A 14028-nucleotide genomic window follows, 5' to 3' on the forward strand; every position below is an offset into this window, starting at 1 on the left:
GAAAAAATACTGGCCGGTACCGGGCGTACTGGCCGATACAGAAAAAAGTTTTTTTTTATTATTATTTTTTTTTTAAGTTTTGTAATTTTTGAATTTTTGTTAGGACAGAATGGTAACTTATTTGCATTAACTTATTAGTATTATTTGTTTTCTTAGTATGCAATGGTAACTTTTAAGCTTTTTATTTTATTTTTTTATTTTTTTTCCCTTTTAATTGATACTAAAGTCTAAAACCATGAATAATTAGTTCTGAATTGAGGAAATGTTTTATGGTAAACTTTTATATTTATTATAATATATATATACACAGACACATACATACATACATACATATATATATATTTATATTTATTTATAAATATAAAAAATAGCGGTAAACCCGAAACGATACACCGGTATTGACCGATATCCGAAATATATCGTACCGGTGGCCAAACCGGTACGACCTTCGGTACGGTATTGACATCCTTGGATTTGGTACCACTTCTTAAGTAAATCTAATCTTCTATCATCCATCTTGGATTCTATTCCTATAGCACAACTGTACACTACCTCTTGTCCTAAACTACAGACGAAGGAGCACTTGTACCAACCTGGGATCCAGACTCGGTCCTCATCTTAAGTCCTTGGAGAACCTCTAAAGGAACCTCAGGGACACCAGACACATACTCGTCTGTGGTGTTTCCTCCACTACTAGTGTTGCTATTACTACTATCACTAGAGCCACTAAAACTACTTGGGTCATGATACTCGTCTATGGCTTTGCCCAAACTATTACTAGACAAGGAAAGAATGGTCTCAGACATTTTTAAGAAAACCTAAAATTTGAGGACGAGGATTAAAGAAATACCTAAAATCTAGATGAGGAAACTAAGGATGAGAGGATACTTCTAGACGAGGCGCTAAGACGAGGGTGCTCAAGGAAGGAAATCTCAGAAATGTGAAGGGTACTGGAGGAATTCTACTATTTATAGGCTGTAAACGTAGGTATATGAAACGACGCAGCCAACCAAAATACGACACGTGGCATACTCCTCAAAAAAATAACTAGACGCTTGCTAGCATTAAGTGCACATTTTGAAAATTGCCTAAAATTATCCTAGAGACGACCCATGGACAAGGGGGCAACTGATGGTGTCAAAAAATAACCAACTCCTTATTCGTCCATAGAGGTCGTCCATAGAAAGGGTAAGAGTGAACACTCGTCCTTAGTCCACAAGGGATACAAAGGCTAGCTGCTCGTCCGTTGTCCATAGAGATCTCTAGACGAGATCTCCTACTGATGAACAACCTCCCGTCCAACAGTGCTTAGGACGAGCCTAACAGCGGTTTTGATGTGAAAAGATAACTGCTATAGCAGTTATCATGTTATACACTCCGGACTCCGTGAAAATGGGGGAGGTTATCCAACGGATAACCATTTCCTAAACCTATAAAAGGGCACGAATCTTCAACCAAAAAAGGGCGAAGTATTTTTCCAGACACTATCTCTCTTTAAGTGAAGAATTCTTTATTTCAGAAGAAAAAGACTAACTTTACCATCGAAGGGTTTGTGATCGACCAACCTCGGTCTCCTCTGATCTCTTGTTTCTTATCTTTCAGGCCCTCAACATCATCACTATCCAAGCTGTTCAACTAACTGATTCCTTGATCGTTATCATGTATGATTTTGAATATGTGGAAAAATATTGAATACTCCAAGAGTACAATTAATGCTTACTCACTCATTTTACATGAATTGTGGGTCCCACCATGAATTTAATTAGTAGACCTACAATTATGTGAGAGGGGGAAGTATACATTTATGATACTTTGAGAGTATTTAATAATTACCTTGAATATATATATATATATATATATATATTTTAGAGAGTTTTTAACCTATGACGTCTGCTCCTGATGATACTCTTTATCATCAGACCAAGACATCAATCAGTTTTTGGTGTAGACAGGGATTGAACCATCAGAAACTTTACCAGATCTCTTATTCAACCATTAGAGATTTTACCAGTTGAGTTAGCTGAAACCCACCTGAATATGTTAATCAACAAGTTTAGTGCCACAATTCACCCATGTGAAGAGTTATAAATGGTAGGAAAAAAAAAATGAGTTCACAACTTGTCACATAGTTAAGCTATGGTAAAAGTTGTGAAAAATATTATGTAATAAAAATTCTGTATTTCAAAAGTTGACCAATAATAGTTTTTTTTTTTTTTTTTTTTTTTTCGTTTTTCCTTTTGTAGATGATAATATATTATATATAAAATGGATCTTGTGGGTTCATTGGTTAAATAAATAAAATTTTTTATTATTAAATAAAAATTTTGAAATTCAATCTTACATTTACGTATATCAAAAATCAATTGTGTTTTTTCAAATCTCTCCAAACAAAAAAAAAAAAAAAACAGATCATAGATGCGATTTCGCAAGCATAGGCAAGTAAGTCAGTCTACGTGGAACCCACTACCCCGACCAGAGAACAAAGTACCACCCACAGCCGTCCTTCCACTTCAACCATCAGCCACGTGGTCCCACCTTTTCACCAGGCCGGTGACTTTCCCAAATCCCCACCGTCCATCCATCAGAGTCAGACTCAGATACAGCCCACCCGCGCCTACAGTACACACAAAAATACGCCGTCAAATCTAACGTCTTCTTTTCTCGAACATGAACCCCGTTTTAACGCCGTCAAATTTCCCGAACCACCAGGCTGGGGATCCCAAACCTTAGGTTGGGACTATGTCTATATATAAATTCTACTGAGAGTGAGATTCATTCTCCAACCCTATTATTTTTTTTTGAAATTCAATTTTCTTTTTTATTGTTTATTTATTCTTTGGGTGAAATGGCGGAGAATTCTGAGAGCGGTGGTGTTTCGGCAGTGATGGAGAAGATAAGCGAGAAGATCCACGCGCATGATTCATCTTCGTCTTCAGATTACGATTCCGATTCCGAGAAACCGGAATCTGTAAAGGCTCAGATTTACCGGCTTTTCGGCAGAGAGAAACCGGTTCACAAGGTTTTCGGTGGCGGAAAGCGTATGTACTCTCTCTCTCTCTCTCTCTCAGTATGAGATCTGTAATCTGATTCATTAGGCATTAAATGTGTGTGTATTTCAAGCTCAATGTGGATGTCATGTCATGTGACGTGTGTTTGTTTCATTTTCTGGAAAGTGCTTTTGAAATGAAGGCAAAACGGTACGTTTAGTGATTTTTAGCGATCTGTGATTAATATTGAGTTGAGGCGAGAATCGGCAATGGCACATTGTGGCTTTCGTGCTCTGTTTGGTTGCTGATAATAAAAATGTTCAAATTTGGATTCCTCAAGTATGGTTTTGGACTTCGGTTAATGTTAAATAAATGTTATAATTCAATTATTATTTAATAAAAAGATAACTATCGAATTCGAATTTCTGAAACAGAGACTAGGAGTTCTGATAGAATAGAATGGAGGAAAATAATATATGTGGTTGACGCGGACTCTTCTCTAATCTATGTGTTGAGAATATATAGCTGACCCCCAAAAAAAAGAAAAAAGACTTTGCTATTGTTGTTGTTGTTGATTTAAATGGTGTTGGTGGTGCAGCTGCTGATGTGTTGTTATGGAGGAACAAGAAGATTTCAGCGGGTGTACTCGGTGGAGCTACGGCCATCTGGGTTATTTTTGAATTGGTCGAATACCACCTGCTTACTCTTGTATGTCATGTTTTGATACTTGCTCTTGCAATCTTGTTCCTGTGGTCCAATGCTCATACCTTTATCAACAAGTAAGCTTTTTGGGATTTTACATTATTAGCCCTTAGTGTTATAATAATCTATACAAGATTCAGCCATACCAATGTAGTCAAAGTTTGGTAGAATGTAAAATATTTTCTGTGTGTAAAATATTTTCTGGTGAAAATATTTTCGGGAAAGGAAAGTATTTTCAAGTGTTTGGTTGCATTCCAAAAAATGTTTTGGAAAATATTTTCTAGTGTTTGGTTGTGTCCCTGAAAATGCTCTAAAAAACCCATTTTTATCATGTTTTTCACATTTTCTTAGGATCCAAACAAATATTATTACGGAGAATCAAGATATATAAACAATCAAAGAAACAAAAATCAAAACAAAAAAATCAAAATCCCAAGATCAATCATGAGAGAGGGACTTAAGTGAGAGAGAGATCAAAACAAACGGTGCTATGTGACGATGAGGAATGGGTCGGCGAAGTGGGTCGTTCACTGGGTTGGCTCAGGGGTGGGTTGCTCATGGCGGTCCGATTGGCCCAGGGGTGGGTCGTTCACTGGGTCGATGACGATCAAGAATGGGTCAGCGGAGTGGGATGGGTCTTCTTTTGCCGGAGTGGGATGAACAGAGCACTCACCGTTGCGTGGAGGGGACGAGAATGGCAATCTGACCGGCGCGTTCGTGGGTTCGACGGCATGATCTCTCTCTCTCTCTCTCTCTCTCTCTCTCTCTCTCTCTTTGTTTGTGCGTTTGTGAGTCCTTCTTTCTCTCTCTTTCTCTCTTTGCGCATCTCCGGAAATGGTTTGAAGTGAAAATAACAACAGAAAATATTTTACGCCCCATTGCCCTTATTTTACAGTCAACACTGAAAACATTTTCAGTTTGACCGAATTTTCAGTAACAACCAAACACCCATTTTTACGGAAAAGCATTTCCAGAAGTGGTTTGAAGCCAAAACAAACGCACCCTAAGATATCAAATCCTTGTATGGCCTGAGGCGTGATGAGTGAGGCACTAAAAAGTACTCACCAGACTCTAAGTTAGGCTATGAACTCTAAATGTACCTCAAATCATATGCATTAAATGAGAATTTTTTTAAAAAAAGTCTACTAAATAAACTTAAAAACATTTTTGTTTAACAAAAATAGAACAATTATTAAAGCTAAGAGATTATATTACTGAAATTAATGGGGAAAAAAATCTATTTCTAAATTGATGCGGAAAGAAATGTAAGTGTGTGAGATAGAGAGAAGAAAGTAAGAGAAAGAGACATCCACTCACTTGAATTAAAGTATAGAACTTCTCTTCGCTAATTTCATTGAGGCTGTTGGGTGCCTTACAGATTGTTTAAGGTGCTTGGTTACTCACATAGCCTCACTAGAGGTGCCTACATTGGTCCTTAGGTGATTATGCCATGCTTTTTATGTCCTTTGACTACATTGGTTCTTAGGTCATGAGGCCATGCATTGTATCTGTGGTTTCATTTAACTCATTGCTTAAGATCTCTATTTATAGGACTCCTCCCCGGATCCCAGAAGTTCATCTTCCTGAGGAGCCATTCTTGCAAGTTGCTTCTGCACTGAGAATTGAAATTAATCAGGGTTTTGCTGTCTTGCGGAATATTGCATCAGGAAGAGATTTGAAGAAATTTCTCATTGTATGTATTATTTTACTTCCATGTCTCTTTGGTAACAGCTGCACATTGTATGTATCATTTCCTCTTAACTTAGCACTCTTGTTGGTCTAACTATTAAATACTTTTATTGTGTCATAAAGGCTTTAAGATTTGCTATTTTTGAGATTTTGATCTTTACTGTTAAATTTACACTATATTATCAAAAGTTGCATACAAAAGCAACAACTAATCCTTGGTCCCAAGACTCATTGGATGCATGTGGAGCTTACTACATTTGCTAGTTTCAGGATCTTTAACATTATCCTGACTAGCAATTCTATGGGTAGTTTATTTAGTTATCTGATTTCTAATAAGATCAATTTTTGGATGTCAGGTTATTGCTGGCTTGTGGGTTCTTTCCACTGTGGGCACTTGGTGTAATTTCTTGACCTTGTTCTATATATGTAAGGACAATAAAACTTGTGTTTGTTCATATGTATTTATAGTCAGTTTCATATGATGTGCTTAATTCTGATCATATTGATTTGAAATCAGCTTTTGTTTTGCTGCACACTGTGCCTGTTCTGTATGAGAAGTTTGAGGACAAGGTTGACCCATTTGCCGAGAAGGCAATGGTTGAGATTAAAAAGCAGTATCTAGTGTTTGATGCCAAGGTTCTGAGTAAAATTCCAAAAGGTCCGTTGAAAGGGAAGTTGGCTTAGAGAAGTAGAGGCTTTTGCTTGTGGTGGACTCTAAGCTAGCACTGGATTTTGTAGGTTGTGATTGTGCTTGCACTTTTTGTATTTGCTAGAGCTCTTCACATGCGTGTCCGCACATTGATTTGCAAAATGTTGGATTTGGCATGTTAATGGACTTAGTTGGGAATTGTATGAGTTTTGCTTCATATTGTTTTGGCAATTTTGTAATGGCATTTTATGTAGCAGTGATATTTTGATGAACTTTATAGTATGTGATATCACTTTGTGCCTGTGTATTGGGTTGTAACTTTCGAAGAACGTTTGTTATAATTCATGCTCTTATTAATTTTTGGTTGTGAGCATGATTTCCTTAATGACTGAATTGTTTGTATCATGTATGAGCAAGAGAAATCTAGTGGTGTCTCGATTGAACAGTATGGAAGTTTATGGTCAGTTTGTGATGCGATTATGTGGCCGGTTGTCATGAATGTTCAAACATGCTTTGGTTGGAAGACTGACAGTAGACATGGCCGGAAGTGCTGTGGAGAACAACTCATCAAAAAATAACAGTAATAACTAGTATAAAATCTTACCGATTCTCAAAAAAAAAAAAAAAAAAAAAAAGTATGAAATCTTACCCTTTGGAAACTGGAAAATAAGTTACTACTTGTGTGGGACCAAATGTTGAGGAATCAGAACGGGGCGGGGGAAGGAAGGGGAGTGTTTATTTGGCAAATATTATTTTTGTTAATTTATTTTACTATTCATTTTTTTTTTTGTTACTATTTATGAGTTTCATGATATTTTTTGCTATTATTCATGGGTTTTATTATACTAGTTGAGCTAACTTTTGTCTTTCTTTATAGTACTTTCGGCAAAATAAGCAGATTTCGAACGTACCCTTAGTGTTATTGTTTGAACTTATACCTTGGATGGGTTGGATGTTTTCTTCTAACTTCTATAAATGACTCATGCGGGTGAGTGCATCTTCTAAGAGAACAAAGTTTCTTTTTAAATTAGTTTAGAGAGAAACTTTTCAAACTTCTTATATATTCTTATTTTGAGTATGAATTTTAAAAATATAACTATTGAATTGCATGTTCTTATTATATTGTTCATGATTGTAAAATTTTAAGAAAATCAAAGATCAATTTCTATGTCATGAAACAAATGTTAAAATTTTAAGTTTTTGTGATTTAAAATTATGTATAAAAAATAAGTTTATTTATTAAATAGTAAATAACATTCAATTTGAATGAAATTTGATATACATATTAAGAATATAAGGAACATAAAATTTAATGATTAGATTTTTAAAATTTATAACTGGAAAAAAAAAAATATATATATATATATATAAAGTTTGAATAGTTTGGAGATAAAATTTGTTCCTTTTAAGGTGTGAGACTCGTTTGTTGCCAGTTGGTTGTGTAGGTTCATAAGTGAATAGGATTGGGTGGTTGTATAGTGGAAATTGTATGTTCCTTCGGATTTTGGCACAATCTTCCATAAAAATAAGAAAAAGTTTAGTTACAAAATTGATTGTAAATTAAGATTATAACCTTACTTAATATCGTCAATATTACTATATATCTCAAAAATTTAACTGTTAGATTACATGTTTTTTATGCTTTTAATACACATGTTAAATATTGTGTTAATCAAATATTATTTACTTTATGATCTATAAAATTGTATTTTATGCATAATATTAAACTACAAATACTTGCAATTTAAACAATTTATTGATAACATAACTATTGATCTTTAATTTTCTAGAAATTTGGCAAGCATGGAGGATATTAGAAGAAAATGTAATCCAATGGTGGATTTGTCAAAATTTACCTCCAATAAGCTACAATCAATTTTGTTGCTAATTTAAACAATTTATTAATGACATAACTATTAATTTTTAATTTTCTAGAAATTTTGCAAGTATGGAGTATATAAAATAAAAATGTAATCAAATTGTAGATTTGTTAAAATTCACCTCCAATAAAAATATATTAAGTAAAATTGTAACCTAAAATTATAACCAATTTTGTAAGTAAATTTTATCCATAAAAGAATAAGAACAAGATTGCAATGTGCGAGGCACAACAGGATTTTTTTCCAAGGTGGAATGGAAACACAACAAAGGGAAGAGATGAATGTTGAGTTATTTTGTTCATTTATCATGTCCCTATCGCCCTCCCTGTTTATGTAATCTAGTCTTGCTCATTTGCACGGGGATTTTAATTTGATAAGCTTTTATTATTACTAGACAATGTCCAACGCGATGCATGGATGTTTGGTATTTTTTTTTTTTTTTTCTCAAGACCCATATATAATGCTCATTTTGTTATATAGTATTTATGATACTTCCCATAATATTGATGAATGCTTTGATGATTAATTTTCTTAATTTATATTTTATAATTTCTCCTTATCCTAGAAGTAGTTTCTAACTATTGAGTGGGTTTTCTTTGCTAACACACACACATATATATGGGATTTTTTTTTTTAGAATACTAAATATTTTAATACACACACGGGCAGAGGGGAAAAAGCCTTAAAGAAACTGATAGTAGTGTATATTCAAAAGGGTCTAACTCTTGTATACATAGCACAGACTTTAAACCTCTTTAACTCACACTCATTTTCTAATGTGAGATTAACTAACTATTTTTTCTTTTTGAGAATACTAAATATTTTAACACACACAAGGAGAGGGGAGAAGGTCTTAAAATAGAGTTATTAGAAATTTCTAGGAGTTTATACCATATTATAAATTTAATATTTAAAATAATAAAATAACATCTGGATAAAAAGAAGAGTTTATTTCTAAAACTGAACACTTCTCCAATCACTTCATTCCCACCACCAAATCCCAATACCCTAATCTCAAACACTTTGTTCATAATCTAAATCAAACAAAATTATTAGTGTACCAACATAAAGAGAACATAATCAAACAAAGAAAAATTGGCTAAAAATACTTCCATTTATCAATATTTAATTTCTTCTAATAGGGCCTTTATATCCATAATAAAAATAAAATAAAAAGAGAAAATGCTAAAACTTAAGAAAAGTATAGCTAAAATTAGGAGAACTGATATTGCATTATTAATTTTACATATGAGCTTTATCTTTATATAGAGAAGTAGAAGCGGTTGTATAAGAAATTTTGGGTTCAATCTCCGCTTACACCAAAAACTGATTGGTATCTTGGTCTGATGATAAAGAGCTATCATTTGGAGCAGACTCTCTCCAAAAAAAAAAAAAAAATTGTATATCAAAACCGTAACAACAAATTAAATAATTTGAAACTAATTCTTATAAACCACAACAACTATAATTAACAACACTAAGATTAGTAATAAAAAAGATACAAGTGGATAAGTACTATGCATGAAAGATACATGAGAAAGAACATAAACATTATGTTAAGAACTACTTAACTGTATCTTTGAAGGAGAGAACTAACAATATGACTATAGTTTGCACTTTATTCTTGAATAGCTGCAAAGAAACTTGAGGTTGCAACTAAAGTTGAGATAATCTTGATTCACAACAAAGAAAACTCCAAAATAATCATCATTTTTTTACTTTTTTGGTTAAGGCTCGTACCAATGCCACACTAAATCGTAGTCCAAAATTACAAAGAAACCAATAAGTTATGAGGGCTAAAATAGAATAAAAAAGCACCTAACCTATGGCATGAAGATAAAAGGCGATGGATAGATATATATAAAGTACCAGAAGTGCAAGGAGTAAAAATGGTGAGTGGAAACACGAAAAGTTTTGTGCTTTGTGAGAGAGAGGAAAGTCCTGAAACAATGAACCTAGGAAAATAGAGAGACCTTTTATCTTTTAAATTTTAATTAGTCTTTATCTTTAATGTGGCAGTTTATTTATTATTTTTTTTTTTTTTTAAGACAAACTTGTATAGACAACAAAATCATTTGAGTAAAACATTCTTAAACTATTTAATACTTTCCCATGAATTTTTTAAAAACAACCTAGACTTTCGGGTATCCTATTTTAGGTGGGATGATACGCAACTCAAAGTAGGGGTGTTAATGTTTGACCCGACCCGAGAACACAACACAGGTTTTTGCAGGTTAAGGTCAGGCCTTAGTAGGTTTGGGTTATAAATGGGTCGACTTGAAAGCGACATGATAAGAAACATGTCATAAGCGGGCAACTTTTTTGACACACAATAGACACGTTTGACATGCCAATTTTTTTGTGTTAACCTGAAATGACTCATTTAACACAAATTGTTTAACTCGTAAGGCAAATAAATATTCATTTTATTTTCTATTTGTCAAATACCTTTTATGGTCAACCTATATTTTAAACTTAAAAAGAACAGTGAGTAATTACATAAACTTATAAGTTATATAATTGTAAATTGAAACTTTACAAACCCTAGATCTCTAAACCCTACAAATCCTAAATCTCCAAACCTTCGTATAAATATCTAATTTAATTTTTTATTATTATTACTCTTAAATTATTATTTAGTTCTTGTAACATTGTTGACGCGTGATAATTTTTTGTAACTATTAATTGTAAACATTGCATTTTGCACCCCTTACGACTTACGCTCCCGTTCTCTAATAATGCTGAAATTCTAAGACTCAAGGTTGGTTTAGGGCACAATCAGATTATAGATTGACTTGAGAGATGTTAAAATGGAAAATATAACTTTTTAATGAGCAAAAAAATATCTATTTTTAAAAAATAAAGGCCAATAGAAACCCTAGGCTTGCGTCCGCAACATAAGTTTGCGCACGCAACACGAGCCTGCACATGCAAGTAGGGTTTCAAAAGCATAAGAAATGCAAGTTTTCTGCATTAAAGATTGAGGTTTGGAACGAATCCCACATTGTCTGGGAGCCATTCCAAACCCCTATTTTCACACTATAAATAGTCCTACATAGTACCTTTTCAAAACACATAGAAATTCCACGGGAAAACACTAAGATTCACTAGAAATAGTGAATCAAATAGGGTGTTTTTTCACAAAACATCCTCAAGTAAATTTTATTTGATTAGTTCTTTTTTCTGGCCTTGATCTTTGAATTTAAAGATTACTAATCACATTTTTATTGATTTGTGATAGATTTGAATGATAAGAACGGTAAACAATCAAGCCTGGGAGCTTTTGCTTTAAGGTATTCATTTCAAACATTTTCTTTTATTTTCTTTAAGTTCAATTCTGTTTTGTTTGTTCCTTTACATGTTTTATGTTTTAATATGTTTATGTAGTCTAGGTTTACGTTCTTGTACGTCTTAAAAGCATGTTAGGGTGTTAGATTTATAATTTTAAGTTCTGTCTTGTTTCATTTCAAACATTTTCTTTTATTTTCTTTAAGTTTAATTCTGTTTTGTTTGTTCCTTTACATGTTTTATGTTTTAATATGTTTATGTAGTCTAGGTTTACGTTCTTGTATGTCTTAAAAGCATGTTAGGGTGTTAGATTTATAATTTTAAGTTCTGTCTTGTTTCTGTGTTTACTGTTTTCTGGGTTAGGGTTTTCGAACAACCCTGCGCACGCAGATATTTGGCAGTGTATGTAGGCTTCTGTATGAGTACGCAAGTCATTATCCATAAACCCTAATTTATGTTTTGCTTTGTTTGTTTCATATGTTATACCTCTGCTTTGATCCTCCATGTATCTATATATAGCTTGAGTCTCTGTTTCACATATTTGTTTGCCTTTCACATCCTTAGATTAGGGTTTGTTTTCATTTCTTTGTTAAACGCCATGCCATTCGTTCACATGTCCATGCATAATGCCATAGGTGCTGGGTCGCTGCAAGGTAAGTGAGGTAAGTTATGCATTCACATGAGCATGCATATTTGAATATGATTTTGCTTAACAATGGATTTGAACATGCTTGTTTGATGAGTTGCGCTTAGTCACATGTTTGCTTGAATCTTTCATGTTTGTGTTTCTGCCTTGTTTTCATTGCTGCCTTAGATGATGAAATATGATAGGAAATTCCATGATTAGATATGTGCTAGGGTTTGGGATGCGATGTTATGCCATAATTAGATGTATGCTAGGGTTTGGGATGCAATGATGTTCCATGATTAGATGAATGTTTAGGCTTTGTTTGATTGCCATGATAAATGTACGGTTAGGGATGATTGATGCCATGTCGTGTGTTTAGATGTATGCTATTGTGTGTGTGAGTATAGATGCAATATTGAGTATGCCTTTAATAGGGTTAAGACATAAGACATAATGAAGGAAAGCCAACCTTAGGGTTGGGTGGTTTAGGGTGCCTAAAACCTTCCCAAGACTATACCTTAACTCTAAACCCATATCTCTAGTAGTAAGATCAAAAGGTTCTTCTTTGAGAGAACACTATATATATGGTTCTTAGACCATTGCAAAAACTAGGTGATGACTTCCCATTGTCTCCACACTAATACTTTTATTTATTTATTTATTTTTGGGCATAGAAATTGAACGATTGAAATTGGATGAGCTTATGTAAGATGTTATGAATTTGGATATCAACAAAGAATCTATGGATGATACTTGTAGTCATAGTCATGAGTAGTCTATTGTTTGCTCCAACTCTTTCAATATTGAAACTTAGAATTTGGCAAGTTCTATGGATGTTATATTTTTGTTAAACTATGTTATTTTGAATTTGGATTGAAGTGTATGTACTTCTTTTGGGGTGTTAAGGCATATGATAACACTTCAAGGAGAGTGATAGGAACCTTTAAAACCCCTTGCAAGATTGGCCCATTGGAAACAACTGTGGAGTTCCACGTCATGAATATCACTCCTAACTACAACCTTCTCTTAGGAAGGGCATGACTTCATCCTATTGGGACTATTTCTTCTTCTCTACACCAAAAGATGAAGATCCCATGGAAGGGAGGAATTGCTGTAGTGCTTGGTGATGGTGAAATCCTAGCACTAGTTTGTGGACTTGAGGAAGGAGGAAGTGAGCTCCAAATGAGTGGCTTTGAGTTTGTGAACATAGCTAATTATGGATTGAAGGATGAAAGGTATACTTTAGATTTGGTCCCATATTGTAGTCATAAGGTGATTGCAATGATGAAGAACATGGGGTATATGTCTAGTATGGGTCTTGGAAAAGAAGAAAAAGGGGTGGCTGAATTCCCCGAATTCAAGACTTAACTGACCAAGGAAGGTTTGTGATTCTTCGAAGGCTACGACGAAATCAAGAAGAACCTTGGAACCCTCAATGGAAATTTTGTGAAGGAAGGAGGAGATTGTCCTTTTTGTGGCTTTCCCGAGCTTTGGGTAGGCAAGGATGGGAAGGTGTATCCAAGATGGGAGATGTTCTTCAATGAGAAGCTCACTTTCAAAGAGAATCCTACTATGGTGCTCAAGGAGGCTCTAAAAGAAGTCGACTGGGTGGACTACATGGATGTTGAAGCAATGGAGACTATGCTGAAGATGGAAGGGGACGTGTTTGCCATCACCATTGAGGTCGCCATACAAAGTGTGCCAAATGTTTCCTAAAAGGACAAGGTGTTACACCTTAAAATTTTCATTGTGAAAAAGGGTCCATCCTAAGCCTTTTCAAAACCTATGCTAATGCTCAGTTGCTTGCCACTATTTGGTCATGTTAAGATTTGCATCACTTTAGGAACTCATTCAATAACAAGAATTCCAAATCATGGAACATCTCCCCCATAATTGCAAATGAAATAGGGGCATGCTTAAAGCATTTGGACATAAGACTAACATGTGCTTTGGTTTTTGTTTCCGCCATGAAAATATCCCAATCCATCTCGACGTGTGAGAAGAAATGTGGGAAGTTCAAGATTCTTGTATCTCCCAGCTTATACAAAAGGACACGTGCAAGAACAAAGATTGCAAATTGAAGTCTCAGTTCATGTTAGCTAAAAATCTTCAAGAGGCTGTTTAGACGGTCGAAGAACCAGAAAAATGCCATACTGGGGCAGAATTATTTCTCAATCCTTCTCCCATGCCAAAAAGAGATGAAGC

The 14028-nt window shown here is 34.2% G+C and overlaps 1 protein-coding gene across 1 annotated transcript; it reads left to right on the forward strand.

The window, feature by feature from the left end:
- Nucleotides 1–2768: 2768 nt before the first annotated feature.
- LOC115986938 (reticulon-like protein B5) lies at nucleotides 2769–6475 on the forward strand. Its single transcript, XM_031110367.1, has 5 exons — nucleotides 2769–3038; nucleotides 3586–3766; nucleotides 5241–5382; nucleotides 5735–5804; nucleotides 5896–6475. Exons 1-5 carry the CDS (start codon nucleotides 2846–2848, stop codon nucleotides 6060–6062), a joined length of 753 nt encoding a protein of 250 aa, XP_030966227.1. The 5' UTR covers nucleotides 2769–2845; the 3' UTR covers nucleotides 6063–6475.
- The last annotated feature ends 7553 nt before the right edge of the window (nucleotides 6476–14028 follow it).

Source organism: Quercus lobata, chromosome 4 (assembly GCF_001633185.2).
Source record: "Quercus lobata isolate SW786 chromosome 4, ValleyOak3.0 Primary Assembly, whole genome shotgun sequence".
NCBI classification, from domain to species: Eukaryota; Viridiplantae; Streptophyta; class Magnoliopsida; order Fagales; family Fagaceae; genus Quercus; species Quercus lobata.